This window comes from Lentinus tigrinus (assembly GCF_003813185.1).
Source record: "Lentinus tigrinus ALCF2SS1-7 unplaced genomic scaffold L226scaffold_67, whole genome shotgun sequence".
Taxonomy (NCBI): domain Eukaryota; kingdom Fungi; phylum Basidiomycota; class Agaricomycetes; order Polyporales; family Polyporaceae; genus Lentinus; species Lentinus tigrinus.
The window spans coordinates 11,050-29,406 of record NW_027137976.1 but is presented as its reverse complement, the minus strand read 5'-3'; the positions used below and the strand labels follow the sequence as shown (position 1 = coordinate 29,406).

Below are 18,357 nucleotides of genomic sequence, written 5' to 3'. Positions count from 1 at the left end.
TGCTCAGGTCAACAGGGGAGAACATAGAATACTTCAAGATGGTGGAGACGTGGAGAGGGCTACGGCACTAGACGGCACTAGACGGAGATCCAAGTTACTTACTCGATGTTAGTAATCGACAATAGTGACGTGTTTAGGGCAGGTCTCATCGATGAGCTAGCTCCTGATGCTGTGCTAATAGGGCGCGCTCTCCACGCTCCCCTCTCTATCGATCTGCTCTAGCCGGGACACATGCATACGGGAAAAATGGGAAGACCGTTCCGCAACGCAGGAGTCTTCAGCATGCTCAAATCAGTACTCATGGGAGCAACATCAATTCACTCGACCTCGATCGCCTCGGAGGTACCATACGAAACTTCTGTGGCAGTGCTGATACGTGTCGCTTGCCTTGTTCTTCAAGAACAAGACTAGTTGCTCGTTATACCCAGTGGAGACTTGCCTTATCCCAGTAAAGTACTAGAGTGCCCCTTTGCGATACAATGCACGTCGATAGCAGGGTCCGGCGGTGTCATGGCTGGCTACAGCGGTGGCACCATGCCAACGCTCCTTGGGACCGTCGCGTCATCAAAGTGAGTAAACGGGTAGCAGTCTCATAAGCTATAAGATATTTATAAATCAATGTAAATATCCAGGATATATCTGATACTTTGAAAAACGTATGCCAACTCCGCGCCGCTACGCGTAACTACAGATAACTACTCTGACGGGACGGGCTGTGTCTACACGGTATGCGAATCCGTCAGCAGAGAGGTCATTCATATGCAAGGCGCCTGGTCAGTTGTCATTTGTGTCGTGCCGCCGGGCCACCGACGGATTGTAAACTCCGCCCGGCCAAAGCGCGACTACTACAGCATCTCTACTCGCCCAGCCGCAATCGCGCACACCGCCCTTCTACCTCAATCAGATCCACCTCTCTGCTACGAGCTGAACGACATACAACATGCCGGGTGCACCGCCGGGAAGGATCGGTGCACACCCTAATATGCATCAAGCGCCCATGCGTGTTGTACGCATGGGCCTGGTAGGAACACTCCCGCGCCTCGCTTATTGTCCTATATTTCCGTCATAGGCTGGCGCCTAGCTTCCCTCAACTCCTACCTCCGTACCACCACCATCCCCCTCCGCTCTGCGAGCACTGACTACCCGCCCTCATCTCACTTTCCACAACCACTCTCAACCACTCCGAAATGTTTCCCAAGCGTGTAACAAGGAGCGCTACTCGTGCAGCGGCTGGTGAGTACTCTTCTTCCCCGTCGTCGGCCACCCTAACCGGGCTCGAAGCCACCGCCAACCACCAACCTGCCGCACCCCCTGCAGCCCCCCCTGCTGCTCCCACCGCGCCCGCCAACCCACCCCAACCCACCACAGACAAAAGCCAGCCTATTCTCCGTACCAGATCCGGTCGAGTCGTTCGCCAGATCGCTTCGACCGTCCAGAAACTTACTGGAGGCCGCCGGGGACGGAAAGTCGCAGAACAGGAAGTGGTCGAGAATCAGGCATCGACGAGCTCAGTGTACGTACCTGCCCTTCTCGTTGTATCCCACTCGAGTCTCATGTATCCCTCACTAGTCCGACCCACCCAACTACCACTGGTCCCCCGCCCCGCAAACGCACCCGCAGGGATGCCCCTGCTCCTTCAACGTCTGCTAACGACGCGTACGTATTTAATCTCTGCCTCGACACCTTGCCCCTCATTGACGGTCCTGCAGCTCCGTCGAGGCTCCGGCGACCAAACCCGCTGCTCCGCGCAAGCGGGCGCCCAAGAGACAGCCCGCTGTCAAGGCATCCGGTCGCTCTGCAAAGGGGAAGGCTCCCCTCCCTACTCTTGACTCCGCACTCGCCGCCGAGCAGGCACTTCCTGGTGCTCCAACATCGTTCAAGGCCGTCGAAGACTACGACGCGCTCACCAATGCAATCAAGGAGCTGAACAGCGTTGCCCTTGCGAATGACCGAATTAAGAGGGCCCCCGAGCCTCCATACAAGTCCCTCCTGGGAGTGCCTGGATACGAACGCATCGGTGAGACGTTCAACTTCTTCCATCCAGCTTTCCGCGTCGTCTTTGGCCAGCAGCCGTTCAGAAACGGAGTCCAGGAGCAGCCCGCAGTCCCCAATGGGGACGACGGCTACGGTATTGGCAGCGACAGTGACGACGAGTCTCTCGATGGTAGCGTCGAAGGCGTCTTATCGCAGGATGAGCCCGTGGAGCCCGAGCTCGCCCCCAACCTCAATCACGACCCCGTCGTCTTCCCTCCCATCCCCGAGTCCGACGAGGAAGTCCTGATGCAGCACCCTGTCCCCGGCGCTGCCCTGATCACGCGCCAGAACGCGTATGTCTACGACAACCGAGGCCGACCTGTGCCTACTGGACGCGGAGAGCCTGGCATTCCTGAGCGTATCGGCGACAAGGTCGCGGCGCTTCTCAAGGCCTCGCGCGGGCCTCCCTACCCAGAGACCTGGCACGGTCCGATGTTCGAGCAGGAGCTTGAGCTTGCTGACCCCGCCAACGTTCACCGCCCCGGCCTTCTGACTCGGCAGTACGCGGTCAACCTGGGGTACCCAGAAGGTTCCGAGCCCTCCCAGAAAGCCGAGCCTCAACCGTCGGTCGCACGTCCCCGCCGCGCTCTCCTCTCCCGTCAGGATGCCGTCAACCTTGGCTACCCTGAAGGCGGTGAGCCTTCGTCGTCACCCGACCGTCGTCGTCGCGGCCTTCTGACTCGTCAGGGGGCCATCAACCTCGGACACCCCGAGGGCTCGCATATGCCAGTCCCCGGCCCAAGCTCCCTCTCACGGGCATCCGCCGGCGCTGTGGACAACACCGCGCCGATGCATCAGTACGCCACCAGGCCTGCTCTAGAAGAGGCCATCGCGGGCCTTACGTATGCCGACATGTACTTGACGGAGCTCGGGTGGGCTGTCGATGCGCCCGCTGCTGGCCGTGTCCAGGTCGTGGGAGGCGGGTCGAAGCCGCAGGCTGCACCACCTGTAGATGACCCCGAGGCAGCTGCCCGTCTCAAGAGACACCAGGAGATGCTCAAGACGCGCAAAGTGCAGCCCCTGCGCAGACAGAGCCTTGTCTTCCTCGAGATGCAGGAGCGTGGCATGCTTCAGTCCCCGGCTTCCCGAGGGGCAGAAGAAGTCGACGAGGTTCCAGAGGCCCACGGCCCTTCCACTGGCCCCCGCCGTCGCCCTCGTCCTGGATACGAGCTCAAGCGTCAGCACGCCGTGCTCATCGGCGAGGACGGGTACGAGATCCCCATCCCAGCGTACGACGACCCCTTGAACGACGGCCCGCTCGTCCCCATCGGCCGCCTCGCAGGCCGTACTCTTCAGCAAATGGACGTCCAGAAGGATGGTCCTCCTCCCACCGCTGCCGGGCCGTCTCAGGCTGAAGCTCAGCCCGAGTCTCGCCGCTCCGCCACCCCCGTCACTGCCGCTTCTGCCTCCAAGCTGCAAGCCCTCTCCCGTACCTCATCCCAGAACAGCCTGGGCCTGCTTGCCGCGCCTCGCAAGGGCAAGGCCATCCCGTTCCCCCGCCAAGGTTCTCAAGCTTCCCTTGGCTCCAAAGACTCTTCCCTATCGCGACAGCCTCCGCTCTCTGTCATCGGCGAGTCCGCTGAGCCTGCTCGCGTTGACAAGGGCAAGGGCCGTGCTCTTCCCGAGGCGGCAGAGCCCGAGCGCGAGGACGCGCCGGTCGACAAGGGCAAGAAGCGTGCCCGTGAGGAGGATGAGGCAGACGAGGAAGGCTCGTCGGGGACGTCGGAGGGCGACCTCGATGAGGTCGATGCATCTCTCGTTGTCGAGGAGCAGGAGGATGAGGAGGAGGCTGATATGACGGCCGACGACGACATGTCTGACTGGCCGAGGAACTACGTCGTCCGCAAGAGCCTCTTCCGCATCGAGGTATCGACGATCCCGATGCGGTACCTGCCCGTCGCGCCGCTCTCGAAGCAGCCGACCTTGCAGTACATCGGCCCGAGGGACGCTAAGCCACCTACTATTTCGGCTAGCGGTACGAAGCGGGCAAGGGACGGGGAAGACGAGGGGACGCAGGAGACTGTCCCTCCAGCGAAGAAGGCTCGCACGATGACGGCGTAGCGAACGTCACGACGTGCGGACAAAGATTCTATAGGTCAGGACATGCACCGGAAATTCGTGGGCAGTCTATCATTTCCTGGCATTTTGGCTTAAGCGCCCTCGAAAACAAAGGAAATGATAGACTCCTCACGAATTTCCGATGCATGTCCTGACCTATAAAATCTGCACTTGCACGTCGTGCGTGTCATTCGATTTGCTTCCAGGTTGGGTAGTAGAGTAGTGGTCATAGCACTGTCGTGTTCTCTTTTTCTTCATTTTGACGTTTGTAAAATTGACTGTTCATAAATGCACAGAGTTCCTGCTGCTTCTCATTTACTGGTGACATGTGACGAGATTTCTGCTGGGATTTTGGCAGCCCAGTGCCCATCTTCTCCAAGACGTGCCTTTGACCCAACCATTCCAAGCTCTTGCAGGCGATGCGTCAGCTTCTGTCGCACTGGGATCACTCGCTCACGAAACTACGGACGGAGGTTCGGACTGGCCCTTCCGCGGTGCACCGGGCGGCACGAGAAGCTTCTTGTATTCTCTCGAAGAAAAGAAAAAAGCATCACAATAGAAATGTACAATCATGACGTTGTGCCGCCATGCACAATGCCTTCATCTAGACAGGAACGTTCGAAGCTTACTTCCTTACCTTCCCAACTAATTCATTATACTGTGGAATGTTCTTCCTAATGATGCTCAGGCTCGTCCACTGACATTGAGATAGGACTTTGGAGCGACATTCTGATTGCGTCGATGCGTGAAATGTGTAAGGATACAACATCTATCATACATGCAGAGGCTTCGATCAACGTATCCTAATAATATGCAAGATGTGTCTTCAGTCTGGAAAGAGATCATGACAGAACTAGATGCTATGAAACAGTGAGGGGGCTCTTCGGAGCGTCCCGTAAGCGACTGCGCCTGAGTGGCAGCTTACTCGCAAGGCTCTTCTTCTTCGACGACCCCGGCGGCAGCTCCGTGAGCGGTGTCACGAGCGGGGAGTTCATCTGGGACGACGCGACCGAATCGCGCGAGGGCGGCCGCGAGATGAAGTAGCCGAGCTCACTCAGCTTGTCGTCGTCGCTGCTGTCCCTGTTTTCGACCTGCGCGTCCTCGACGCCCTTGCCCTTCGTCAGCACGGGCACGACGAGCGACGCGTCCTTGCGGAGGACCTCGGGGACCGGCACCACGTTGATGACGGGGATCTCACTCTTCGTGTCGTGCATCACGTGCGCGTCCTTTTCCTCGCCCGAAGAGTCGCTAGTACCGTCCTTGTTGAGAACGGGAACGGGGATGATGTTAGAGGTAGATGCGCATGCCGCAGGCCCGAAGTATGCTGTGAGCGATGTAGAGGCGGTGTTCAGGGTGCTGTGGCCCTCAGAACTGGGGCTGCTGCCACTGCCACTACCGCTGCCGCTAGCCTCCGCGGAGTGACGCTCGAGCGGCGGCTCCGGGATGTAGACGTCCGCGAACGGATCCTCTGTAGACGTCGGGAGCGGGGCGGGGGTGTAAAACTTCTCCGGCTCGGCAAAGTCCTGCGCCTTGGGCGCGGGGACCTTGACGCGGCGGCGGCGGGTGCGGATGATGCGCCACTTGGATGTCACGTTCTCCTCGACGTCCTGCCCGGAGCGGCGGCCCTGGCGCCACTTCTTGAATATGAAGATCGCGTAGCGCGTCTCGCCGATGATGACGTCCGAATAGACGTGAACGATAGGGAAGATCGCGACGAGACCGATCAGGAAAAGCAGCGAGATGGACATCCGAGAGGCGAAGAAGTAGCCGAGACCAATGCTGAGTGCGAGGTACCAAACAGCGAGACTAGTGGGGCGTGGGTCAGTGTCATGATGACTCGCTCGAGGCTTGGATACTTACTGTCCAACGTGTGTGGTACGCGAGTACAAGGACTCCGGACGGGCGAACTCAGACTTGGAGCGAGCAGAGGTACCCCACGTTGTGATACCGACGGTGAAGCAAGCGAACAGCTTCGACGGGAGGAGACCGAAGAAGTACTGCAAAAGAGGTCAGCCGCCATTTCCTACTGAAGCTGGAAGGAACAACGTACCATAACCCCATACGCGCCGAAAAGGAGGTAGTAGAGGTCACCCTCTGCAATGACACCGTAGAGACTTTTGATGGTAGCGACGCCGAACATAGTGCCGAGCCAGATGGCGGGACGGAGCAAGTCGCCGGGCTTGTAGAGCATCTGGAGCACAGTCGCCGTGAGGATCATGGGGTACAGGAACTGCTTGGTCGTCTCGACGGTGAGCCACTACACGGGGGACAAGCAGTCAGTGTCGTGTCGCACCTGATATACACACAAAGTCCACTCACGAATTTGTGGTAAGCGAAAGACTTAGGGAACCAGAACGCCTCGCGGAAGAAGCTCTTGGACCAGCGCGTCTGCTGCTTGACCCAGCGTACGTACCCAGCGGGAGTGTCACTCTCGCAGAATGCAAGGTGTGTGTAGCCGGTTTTGTGTCCGAGCGAGAGGATACGGTTGGTCAAGTGCCGGTCGTCACCGAAGGTCGTCTCCTTGCCGAGGAAGGACTGCAGGATCCAGGGGCCGAGGATGGTCATCAGGTCGCTAACCTTGTAGAGACCAAGCGGGCCCGAGAGGCAACCAACACAGCCGAAGCCAGACTGGCAGGCGCGCTCGACGCTGTAAGAGGAATGGTCAGATGCGGCGAAAGACTGCACAACGCTGTGGGACCTACTTGAAGGCAAACCAGTACCTGAGGGCGCTCATGCGTGCAAGGAAGGATTCCTTCTTGTTCCAGATACGCACATCACCAGTGACTCCGGCCAACTTGGGGCTGCTGAACAGGAGCGCCATGAGGTTGGTGACGGCTGTGCACATATCGGGGTCAGATGCGCAGGAGCAAAGATAGAGGCGAGCGACATACCCTTCTTGTCCACCAGCGTGTCACTATCGGTGGTGAGCATAGCATCCTTGGTGCCGAGCACGTATGCGCCGACGACGAAAGCCGTGAACATAGCATGGCGCTTGTGACCGTGGGGCCTGGAACCGGAACGTTAGCGACCGTGGCATAGCCGTAGAGCGATAGAGACGTACTCAGTGAAGCACAGCGCCCTCCAGTCTGCCCATCGCTCAGCGGTGGCACGCTCGTGGAGGTAGTTGAGCATATGATTCCACGCGACCTCGTGTGCGACATTCTGACCAGCGCGGGGCTTCTGCGTGAACCACATGCGGAAGCGCTGCCATTTTGTGGGAGGTGCGACGCCAAGTGCTTCAATTGTCTCCTACAGACTATATGAGTCAAGAGTCTCACAGAACACTAATGATAGACTTGCCCAGTACTTCTGCTTGTACAGGACCGAGAGGAGGACAGGAAGATGGACGACGCGACGCTCGTTCTCAGGGAAGGCCGCGGCGAACGCCTCCGCCATATCGCAGTCGGGCTTATCGTTGCCGTCGACGACGCCAATGATGTGCTTAACCGGATACTCCTGCTCCTGAAGGCTCTTCAAGCACTGCGAAGTGAAAGGGTCAATAATGAATGATGTCGGAGTCGCCAAGAGTACTCACAGCCTGCCAAGCCTCCTCATCCTCACGGTAGCCGACGACGGCGATGCTGACTTCGGGAAGCGACGAAGGGGCGACAGTCGGGAGCGAGTCGCGTCCGCGCAGAGCCTCCACGCCCTCCGTGAGGGGCGATCGCCGAGTCAAGCGGTTGACACGATGACGGTTGACGGTGGCTGCTGATGCCTGGATGATGAAATCTGTCGATAGCAGAGTAAATACCCGGTGCACGTCACGCCAGAAATCAGACGTACCGATGATCAGGAGAAGGCCGTACATGCCGAAAGAGTAAGGGCCAAAGGAGACGATTCTTAAACGAAGACCGTAGCCGAGCATGAGGGAAAATACAACGCCAAGCGACACCGTAATCTTGATAGTGGCGAACACGGGTCGGATACGAGGCATCACGCGGTCGACGATGTTGAAGGGCGGGACGACCCAGGGATGCGTGACATGCGCAACGACGTTGTCCGGGATGGTGTTAATCCCAGGCTCAGGCGTAACCTGGGGGATCTGGGGGTCGACCTCTTCGAAGAGCGGGGCAACCTTGGGTGCCTCCTCGACCGGCAGCTCCTCCTCAATCACCTCCTCGATGGTGATCTCTTCCGTGGCCTCCTCCGTGAGCGGCGGCGTGGTCTGAGGAGTGACACCGAGTGATGAAACGGGAGACGGGCCGGCGATCTTCTCCGAGTACAGAGTATGCGAGCGCCCTGCCTCCTCGTGCGAGTTCGAGCTCGAGCCAGCGTCGGCATAGGCGTTGAACCTGACCTGGCCGCCAGCGGGGTCCGTAACAAGGAAGGTGGGTGCCTCGACATCTGTCGTCGACTCGTCGGGGAGCGAAGTATACGCTGGAGGTTCGTCGATCTTCTCATCGATGTCCGTAGCCGCCTCTTCGGCCGCCTTGCGGCGACGGCGTTGAGGAGGGCGTCCAAGAGTAAACGTATCGCCCGTAGGCCTCAACTTCCATGCGAAGCGGGAGGTCTTTGGCTCCTAATGGCCAATAGTTGAGACGAATCGGAGAAGAACAGCGGAAGAGACTAACCTTTTGGGCAGGCGCCTGCCCAACAGACTGCTTCAGCAGTGACGCGTCAACGCCAGTGCGGTTGATGAGGGTCGCCTGTTCGTTGGGCGTCCCAGGTGTGAGGGGGGTATAGGAATCCGCGGCAAAGAAAGGAAGACGAGTCCTCTCATTGGGTGTGCCAGGGGTAATGGGAGTCTGTGCACCCCAAGAGGCGTTCTCGCGCTTGGGAGCGGAGAAGTACGAAGCTTCTGGGCGTTGCGGTGGGGTATGAGGTGCAGTGCTGGTAGAGGCCATAGTGACAGCAAGGCGAAAATCAGTGGAAAGTGTGAGGAAGTGTTGGTGAGCTATGGGGGCTTACTTTATGTGTCGCTGGTTCGTTCCGCTGCTGGAGCCAGAATCTCGACTCTGGACGGTTCGAAGGTGCGGATATTACGATTCGAGCACCCGCCCACTTCCAAACACTGTCTTCCGCTTCGCGCGCCACAGTACGAAATGCGGAGCGGATGCATCCGCCCTGCGCCGGCATCCGCATGTACCGCTAGTACGCTGAAGTAAGTACGGCTGTGCGACACACTTCAGCATCGTTCCACAGATAGAAGAGACTGGAAGCTGACAAGGAATATATGTTGCGACCGTGCATGATGGATGCTTTCGATGAGCTTTGTGACTACCTCCCGAGCCTTCGTAGTGGATAAAATGGTGGCTGTGTTCGTTGTCTGATCGAGAGCGCGCTCTAACCGTCGGCGCTCTAAGGGAAGTTGCATCGACATCCGGTCCGACACCGAGGCTGTCTTGGCAGTCTCGTATCAAATTCAGGCGTTCTGAGTTCAGGGCTCTCGGCCCAACCGGGGACGATTTGGATCGAGACTGAGACTGGAGCCTGGCTATGTATGTGGTGGTACGAATCTGTCATTACAAGGAGGTGTAGAGGCCATCAGCACTGCAGCTCTATGACATTTGGAACACAACGGTCACCTTTGCAATACGTCACGCAATCCGCGCCGGATGACTTGATCTCCCAGTGCATAGACTTACCCAAGCCCAGATCGCAACGGGAGATTTCGATGTGGCCCCGGTGATCTCTCGATCACTGTGCAGTGCATCGTGCCTTGAAGGGCCGCCGACGAGCCCGGGACCCGGTGTGGGCGATTGGGAACATAGTTGCGGCCGCAACTGTGACGCTGCACAACCGATTCGAATGTTCCAACCGCCGACCGTCGGTCAGACCAATTCGCGATGCAACCGTCGTAATCGCGGGGTCACGCGCACGGCGAGCAAACTTCACCGATTCGGATGACCATAGGCATGACCATGTAGCTCCAAGACCCAGGAGTCAGGACTCGAGTAGCCGTTTCCCAATCAAGCCCCGCCGCGGGTGGGGAGCCCCTCTTCGCCACCAGCGTCGGGTTCGTTCCAAACTTGCCTAGATTTCGCGCACGTGCGCGCGCATCGGTATGTCGTACGCCCAGGTAGGTTTTTTCGGGTGCAGGTTGTGGAGTCCGCAGCACCCAGGTGCGGCCGCGGGATGTCTGGGAGCGGCTTAAATTGCAGTGTCAGCACCGAGGCAAGACTTTGGCGAGAATGGAACGCATACGTGATTGCCTCTGGGCCGAAAAAGAATTCGACAGGGCGAGTGAAGCTTACCAGACCTGATCGTGAGCTGATCGATACTGGAGCAAGAAATCAACACTGAGGCAATAGACTCGGAGGGAGCCTGAGAAGTGCTCACAGTTTCCTGATATGCATATGTGTCCCTCGGAGACGGAAGAGGCACAGATGTTCACTTGAAAGTCACAGCAGCCTTCGAATTGCTCTGCTCGCCGTGACGTTGTGCTTGATCGCGACGTGCCCACTTATGTACTGTAGGTACCTTGGGGTCGATGCATGACGCGCTGCGGTGCTGGAGTGCCAACAGAACACTAGTACTGCAGGCTTGGCACCATCTCTTCGCATCTGAGGCTTCATTCTACTAGCAGAGCGTGGCATTGCCCTCTACTAGTCAGTTAGGATGGTGATGTTGTGCGTTATATGGAGAATATACGCGCTGGCAATTGGGAAGAGACAAAAGGATAGACGCCCGCGTCTATCATGCTATCTTCGATCTGGATCTGTCAGCGTCTTCCGAATCCTTGAACTTGGACCTCATCGCAGTCTCATCGCATGCTCCTCCTCTCCCACTGGACAATTCTTTCCAGCGTCTCAATATGGCGGAATTGACTCCAATGGTTACGGGGAGTTATTCCCTGCGAGTTCTGAAACCAGTCTTGGGCAAGCCATCATCCCACCGACGTCGCGAGACGAACACAATATTCATGTCGGCTCGGGTGCGTGGGTTACGTGGTTGTCCCCAAAGTTTTGTTTCTTCTATGTCAGAGTGCTGGCCTCGTCTCCCGTGTGCGCGGGCAGCGCACTTCAAGTTCTATCTCACCAAGCTACGGCATGGGACACCCCTTCGTCGTCTCGGGGCCCGGATCAAGTTGGACCTTGACATCCGCGATGGACCTCGGAAGCGTATCAAGGCCGGCACGATGGCGCTTTACCAATACTTTTAGAGTGGGAAGATGGTGTTCTCTCCTGAATGCATACGCAATTTGCGGAGCGGGGCACTTTCTCCGTCTCGCTTGACCCGAGAATATCAGACCGACCTGCAGAGGACATAGCTTGAAGCTTCTGCGCCTGCAAACGCTCGGGTGCGCTTGTTCGCATGCCAGGGTATAGCCGATGCACCATCGGCGCGTCCCGCATCCCATATCAAATCCTCAGCTGAGGTATTCGTTGCAGGGGTGGCGAACCGTTGCCGGAGTCCTTGGGGTCGAGGGTCTGCTCATCCTACCGGAGAACAGTGTCGGTCAGATCGAGTGGGTGAGGTCCGGTCTCGGCGCCCCTGGTGAGATACATGACCGTGTTCCACTGGGGATGGTTACCTCACGACCGTGGAGATACGATGTGTGCCCAAGTGCTCATCCTAACGTTGAACAGGCTGGCGGCGGCTACGTCGACCTCACTACGCTTTCAAGCATTGCGCTCGGGACACGCAGCCAGTACTCGTCCTTTGGTGGCGTCATGCTCTGGGACGCCTCACAGGCCTACGGTGCGTCTTCTCGCCCATTGCTCTGTATTCTACTCACGCATATCCACCACAGCCAACCGCCGCTTCGATCAAGGTATCAAGAACGCGATCCGCGAGGACGGCAACGGCGGCACGACCCGTGACTGTGTCCACCACTTCCGCGAGCACGACCACGCTCCCCGTCTCCACACCCTCGACCGTCACGACCACCGCAACGTCCACCACCGCGACTACGACTTCTGCCTCACCGACGGCCACTGAGGGCAGCTGCGCAGCGGTGGACTCGTGGGTCGCGAACGTGGCGTACAACGGCGGCGACCAGGTGGTCTACTACGGACACCTCTGGACGGCCAAGTGGTGGACGTTCGGGAGCACACCGGGGGGCTCGGTGGGCGACTGTACGGACGACGGGGCGTGCTCGAGTTTTGCGCGCAGGAGGGTGCCTAGGGCTGCTGCCACTGCGATCGTTGCACGAAGAGAGGGACATGTACTCGAGTACATATTCCGCCGCGTTGTAAACACATATGCGTTGTCTTTGTATCATAGCTTTCCTCCTTCCTATCTTCCTGCGGGTCATAATCAACCAACATCAGGGCTCTCGACGTGATCTTAGACCGCTCTAGCATTCGATCTATGTACGCATTCACTTGAGGCACTCACTTAGCCTGCACTAGGCAGAATTGGGAGGCGCTCATCCGACCGCGAAGAAGGGAAGCGCCGGATTTCTGCAAAGTGGTGCGACATAAAATGGCTGCTAGTCGAGACCGACGACGAGAACAGCGACGACTGGGCTGGAGCACCGCGCACGACGCTCAAAAGGCGACCTCCACGGCTTCCGACGTGACTAGCTTTCCTCCACGCCCGCGCGACAACATGTGGTCCGCCTCCTACGACATCATCATCGTCGGCGCCGGCGTCGCTGGCTCTGCTCTCGCCCACCCGCTCTCTGCTGCCTCCATCGAACGCGGCCGCCCTCTCCGGATGTGTCTCCTTGAATGCTCGCTCGCAGAGCCTGACAGGATCGTCGGTGAGTTCCTCCAGCCTGGCGGCATCATGGCCTTGAAGAACCTCGCCCTCGAGACGTGCGTCGAGGGCATTGACGCTGTCCCGACGTACGGCTACTGTGTCATGCTCGGGGGCAACCCCGTACACATCCCCTACCCCGACGGCTACGAGGGCTGCGCCTTCCACCACGGCCGCTTCATCCAGGCGCTGCGCGCGAAGGCCAAGGAGGCCAATTGCGTCGAGGTCGTCGAGGCGACCGTCTCGGAGCTCATCGAGTGCCCTCTGTCTGGCCGTATCCTCGGCGTCCGCGCGACGCGTAAGGAGGAGGGCGCGGTCGAGAGGGAGGCGTTCTTTGCGGACCTCACCGTCGTCGCAGATGGTTGCTTCTCCAACTTCCGGAGCCAGGTCATGGGCAAGGCGGCGATCCAACCCGTGCTCAAGAGTCACTTCGTTGGGCTCGTGCTCGAAGATGCGCAACTGCCCATCCCAAAACATGGAACGGTGATGCTTGTGGAGGGGTATGGGCCGGTGCTGTCCTAGCAGATCGGTACGCACGACACGCGGGTATTGGTTGACGTGAAGAACCCCGTTCCCTCTGACCTCAAGGTGAGCATCCTCGTTTTGTCGTGCTGCACGTTCCCTCTCTCGTCGGACATGCTTCCTTACCCCTGCTGCAGGGTCACATTCTCAACAACATCATCCCTCAACTCCCCGCTGCCCTCCACCTACCCGCACGAAAAGCCCTCGAGAATGACCGCCTGCGGCGGATGCCCAACTCTCTCCTTCCGGCGTCCGAGCAGGGCAAGCAGACGAAGGAGGGCGTCCTGCTCCTCGGCGACTCGTGGAGCATGCGGCATCCGCTCACGGGTGGCGGTATGACCGTCGCATTCAACGACGTCGTCCTTCTCCGTGACATGCAACTCGACGTGAAGAATCTTGCCGACTGGAGCGAGGTCAAGCCTGTTCTTCGTCAACGGTGAACATCCTCAGTGTCGCGCTGTACGACCTGTTCGGGGCACACGGTACGTTTCCAATTTCCAGCGTCATTCCCTTGTCTCATGTCGCCGTTGCTGCTAGATCTCCCCCTCGAAGTTCTCCGGACAGGATGCTTCAAATACTTTGAACTCGGCGGCAACTGTGTCCGCGAGCCCGTGACGTTGCTCGCCGCGTACGTCGTTCCCCGTCCTCTTCATCTTCATCTCCGAGCGCCGTCCTGACGTCGTCGACAGTATCGAGCAAGCTCCATTCACGCTCTTCCGCCACTTCTTCACCGTCGCATTTTACTCGATCTGGGTGCTCTGCACGCACCCGCGGCAGGTCGGCGTCGTGGACGGCAAGCCTATCTACAGGCGTCCGCGGCCAGACGAGTACCCGTTCCTCGCGTTCAAGAGCCTCCAAGTGGTGCGTTCTTGTCCTCCTTCGCCCGTGTTGATGCTGTGCTGACGTGCTGACGACCGCAGTTCTGGACGGCGTGTGTGGTGTTCGTGCCGCTGCTGTGGACGGAGCTCGGTCCGTGAGGTCCTTGGTGACTTTGAGACCCTGTTTGCTGCCTGTCCCGATGTCCGACGCACATTGGGGCGGTGTCGTAGATGGGGCTGTTCTGGTAGAATGTAGCGTATAGTCTTGTAATATATACCCACGTCACTTCGGATGCTAATGCATGGATACGTCCTCACGATTCATTCTATAGAACATAGCGAAGACTATTCAAGTGGTGGACGTAACGGGCGGCGTGCGTTCGAGTGCTGGTGAGCGTCGAACGAATTCCTTGCCCTCCTCCAAGTGTTCATACAGAACCGAGCATACGGCCGTGCAGGATGAAGTCCTAGAGGAGGCCATCCGGCCATCATGAAGATTGGTACGTAAATGCGCATATATTCACCGACGGCGACGACTCCTCACGCTACATAGGATATATCTGCGAACTCCGTCCGCGGGTTGTCGCTCCTGCGCACGCTCTCGCTTGCTGCGAATACCCGGAGAAGAGCCGATGGCGCACATCAGCGCGTTCAGCTCGAGTCATTCAGCATCGCCTTCGTTCCTGCCCCAAGGTCCTCGAACACGCCATCGCTACCTATAGAGGGCACGTCCGACTTCACCGCGCGACCCGCATGGCAGCATCTGGCTTCCTAGATCTCTTGCAACGATGTGTGATAGTACTGTGGCCGTGGTAATGTCGACCGGGTTGTTTCTGTCGCTTCGTCGCTAACGTCTTTGGGTTCTAGGGCCTGCTCGTCCATCTGAAGAACAGTGTCGGTCAGATCGAGTGGGTGACGGCGCCCCTGGTGAGATTCATGACCGTGTCCAACTGGGGATGGTTACCTCACGACCGTGGAGATACGATGTGTGCCTAAGTGCTCATCCGAACGCTGAACAGAAGGGGCTCTTCGAGCTGCTGACGGAGCGCAGCCCCGCGAAGATGTTCTGTTCGTGTCTGCTCCCGCTGAGGCTCACGGTGTAAGCGTTGTTGAGCAAGACTGCACGGGACTTGGATTCGAGGACGATGGTTCGAGATGGAGATGTGATTACACTGTATCACCGCCCTGTTGTTACATCCAGCGACAACACCAGATTTCTCACGTTCAACTTTGGTTGCAACGCGAAATCCCTTCGGTATCAGCGAAGTGGAGTCAGCGCCTGTGTGTAACTGTACGTATCTGAGCGACCAAATTTACCTTTAGGCTCCTATACTTGTCAGTCCAATATTGATTCGTCTCCATTGGTGGACCGTTTCGGCGTGAGCACGGCAGCGGCTTGGGGTACAAGGAGCGAGCCTGCGAGTAGACTGGCGAGCGAGTCCAACATGGAAATGGGAGGGCGGGCAACGGGCTACTTTCGCTGGCGGCGAGCAAGATCCGAATCTTACGAGCGGCGTCATAACGGTCTCTACCACGTGGTGTACAATCCTTCGGCTTCAATACCACCATGATCGTCGTCTTTTCATCTCCTTCTATCCGAACGTGTCATCCCAGCCGCTCTACATGTTGGTCCCCTCAACCGACACAGGTTGTATCTTGACAAATGAATGGACTCCACGTTCGGAGACCCTGGCTCCGGTCCTTTCGCCTTCCTCTTGTGGTGCCCGCTACAAGCTCGAAGATATAAATGCGAGCCTCACCAGCTTCCCCCTCTTCAGACTTGAACCCGATTCTACAAGATGTCCTCTGCGGCCATTGTCCACAGCTTGTGTGTTGTTCTCTCGACGTCTACTCCGTGATAATCACTCATTTGGCAGGCATCCCGGTTAAGTGTAGCCGACAGTTACTGTGAAGTCGCGGCAGCTAGTGAGGTTGGCATCATATATGAGCATGAAACCCACTCACAAGCACCTCTCTCTTGCGCAGCCTTATTGTTTTTTGAATACTTCGTGCATCTTCCGCAGGAAATTGATCTCTTCTGGAAGGGACGACTCACCGGGGCGTCCGTCCTCTTTCTGAGCAACAGATACCTGTCGCTGCTGGCCCAGGTATTGAATCTAAAGAACCCTCTGTCTGATAAGGTTCGTCATTCCATGGACATCATACTGTGAGCAAAGTGTTCACGAATGACTATCCAGAGGTGTTGTGATTTATCAAAATCCCACGTGATGCGCGACTGAACCCGCATTTGACCTAGCTGTGCCATCGCTGTGAAGGCCGTTTGGGCGATATCATTGCTGCCGTACTTCTGCTGGGCAGGCCAGTTCATGGCTCATGCGCTCCTCCATGCGTTGGTCCTCAAACATTGCCGCTACAGGCTTTTCTGCCTTGCGAACATGCGCGCTATGCCCAACACACGTCAGATGGCCATTAGCAACACTCGTTCTTTTATTGTCTTCCGTATCTATAGGGATCAACTTCGTGAGTCGCGTTCACTCGTTTCACATACGCACATTCAATACTTGTCCTCAATTAGGCCACTTATCGTTGGTTGAGCTCCGCTGTGATTCCAATACTTGGATGCTCCGATGAGAACGTTACACCCTTGCAACTCATCAAAGAGTGAGTACAGCATCCTTTGAGGACTTTTTGATACCATGCTTACAACCCTCCGCAGCTGTTCGTTATATGTTGATACCATGTTCGATATGTCCTGACATACTCCATAGTCACTATCATCTCTAGGACCTGCCTCATTCTTGCAGACCTCATCGTTCTCGGTGTAACTTGGCATGGAACATACCAAACTACTCAATTGGTGCGGGTTGCCGCCGGAGAGCAGAGCAAGCATACTTACTCCGGAATACTTCTTCGAGATGGTACTGCCGCCCGCGTTTTGCTGTGCTGCCATGTCTCCAGTGCTAACTTAGATACACTAATATCAGGAACAGTATACTTCCTGTAAGATCTCTACGTCACCTCTCCCAGAATCTCATTCTGTACTTACCCTTGCCAGCATCCTTGCGACACTCAATGTTCTTCACCTGCTGTTCACGTTCGTCTCAGTAAGTCTTGGCAACTTCTGAAGTCGCTCCTCTCGCAAATACTTCCTGCGATTTATCTTTGCCTCAGATCACCATTGATACAGTTTCCGACACCAGCTTAGTAACGATCTTCACACAACCGTACGTTAACTTCTACCTTCCATTCCTGATGTATCCGAAAACTCTTACCAGTGCCATGACGGCATGCTGATACTGGTCTATGATTCATCAGTATCACCTCAATCCTCGTATCGCGGTTCCTCATCGACCTGCAAGAAGTCCATCAATACCGGGCTAATTCACAACTCTCCAGTCTGTCCGCTGGCCAGGGCTCCCTTCATTTCGCTACTAGCAGGGTGATGGGTTCGTTGGGCGAGTCGCTTCCTCCCCCGGGCGACACCTTGCTCGAGGACGCACGACTCGCCGCTGAAGACGCATCTGAGGATTCCGGTCATGGCGGCGATGAGGAAGGCCAGGATACGGCGGAGGCTGGTGCCAACGCGCAGGAGGTTAGGGCTTAGAGCTACACTTGGCGGACATCCTCGGAGTTCGAGATATCCTAGACGATGCGGCGTCCCGACGGGCCAGAGTCGCCGCTGGCCTGATTCCACTCATCCATCTCGTATTCAGCGTTGCAGATTTCGGACACTCATCTTGGCTGTTTTGTATGATTGATAATTTATTCGAGTCACTCGCAGGGTCGCAGGCTCTCCAGCGCAGTCTAGAGGGTGCACAGACAATACGCGTACAGTAGAAGACTCGGGTCGGAGGTAACAATGTTGTTAGGACCTTTGCGCTCCTCAGGTCGTTCCTCCGTTCGCTGCGACGTGGGGAGCCGAAGCGGCCTCCCGAACACCCTCCTCCTCCTCCAGAGCACTTCGCAGTATCCGCAATGGATTGTAAGTGCGGAAGAACGGTGCCATCATTCCATACGCTGAGTATGTAGCCTGCATACCTCTGCGTACCCAATCCCTTCGTTCCCACCAGCCAGAAGGTCCCGAGCTGCTATCATCCCAAGTTCCAACCGCCGCTATCATCCCAAGTTCCAACCGCCGCTATCCAACACACCACCACCCCTGCGCGTCTTTGCCGTGAAGACTGTGATTTGCCGCGGCCATATCTCCGTGAAGGAAGAACAACGGTTCGTCGGCGATGAATAGGAAATGGATATAGACTAGTAGGATGGTGGTGGGAGATGGAAGAGGAGAGCGCGCCTCGAGGCCCTCCGCATTCCGCGC

At 57.4% G+C, this 18,357-nt stretch overlaps 6 protein-coding genes across 6 annotated transcripts; 5 read left to right on the top strand and 1 right to left on the bottom strand.

The window, feature by feature from the left end:
* Positions 1-884: 884 nt before the first annotated feature.
* Positions 885-4,402, top strand: L226DRAFT_563974 (uncharacterized protein). The gene is made up of 4 exons (XM_067683599.1): positions 885-1,233; positions 1,282-1,513; positions 1,570-1,656; positions 1,710-4,402. Exons 1-4 carry the CDS (start codon positions 1,188-1,190, stop codon positions 4,093-4,095), a joined length of 2,751 nt encoding a protein of 916 aa, XP_067528852.1. The 5' UTR covers positions 885-1,187; the 3' UTR covers positions 4,096-4,402.
* A 550-nt stretch (positions 4,403-4,952) lies between these two features.
* L226DRAFT_576521 (uncharacterized protein) lies at positions 4,953-8,936 on the bottom strand (the record flags this gene model as incomplete). Its single annotated transcript, XM_067685370.1, has 11 exons — positions 4,953-5,898; positions 5,953-6,089; positions 6,143-6,349; positions 6,412-6,739; positions 6,795-6,927; positions 6,984-7,099; positions 7,154-7,341; positions 7,378-7,572; positions 7,628-7,821; positions 7,876-8,611; positions 8,664-8,936. The coding sequence occupies 11 exons, from the start codon at positions 8,934-8,936 to the stop codon at positions 4,953-4,955; spliced, it is 3,453 nt and encodes a 1,150-aa protein (XP_067528851.1).
* A 1,834-nt stretch (positions 8,937-10,770) lies between these two features.
* L226DRAFT_540817 (uncharacterized protein) lies at positions 10,771-12,308 on the top strand. Its single transcript, XM_067681948.1, has 3 exons — positions 10,771-10,966; positions 11,622-11,733; positions 11,786-12,308. The coding sequence occupies exons 1-3, from the start codon at positions 10,955-10,957 to the stop codon at positions 11,971-11,973; spliced, it is 312 nt and encodes a 103-aa protein (XP_067528850.1). The 5' UTR covers positions 10,771-10,954; the 3' UTR covers positions 11,974-12,308.
* Positions 12,309-12,585: 277 nt separating this feature from the next.
* L226DRAFT_555580 (squalene monooxygenase) lies at positions 12,586-14,447 on the top strand (the record flags this gene model as incomplete). The annotated part of the gene is made up of 7 exons (XM_067683064.1): positions 12,586-13,227; positions 13,258-13,323; positions 13,395-13,643; positions 13,667-13,739; positions 13,795-13,885; positions 13,947-14,118; positions 14,178-14,447. The coding sequence occupies 7 exons, from the start codon at positions 12,586-12,588 to the stop codon at positions 14,232-14,234; spliced, it is 1,350 nt and encodes a 449-aa protein (XP_067528849.1). The 3' UTR covers positions 14,235-14,447.
* A 1,193-nt stretch (positions 14,448-15,640) lies between these two features.
* Positions 15,641-16,664, top strand: L226DRAFT_347266 (uncharacterized protein). Its single transcript, XM_067674121.1, has 5 exons — positions 15,641-15,903; positions 15,967-16,001; positions 16,062-16,216; positions 16,333-16,556; positions 16,612-16,664. Exons 1-4 carry the CDS (start codon positions 15,875-15,877, stop codon positions 16,507-16,509), a joined length of 396 nt encoding a protein of 131 aa, XP_067528848.1. The 5' UTR covers positions 15,641-15,874; the 3' UTR covers positions 16,510-16,556; positions 16,612-16,664.
* Positions 16,612-17,828, top strand: L226DRAFT_540814 (uncharacterized protein; the record flags this gene model as incomplete). The annotated part of the gene is made up of 5 exons (XM_067681947.1): positions 16,612-16,697; positions 16,821-16,976; positions 17,092-17,140; positions 17,208-17,260; positions 17,352-17,828. Coding segments are annotated over 5 exons (633 nt in total), but the record flags the coding sequence as incomplete, so codon positions are not given.
* Between the last annotated feature and the right edge of the window lie 529 nt (positions 17,829-18,357).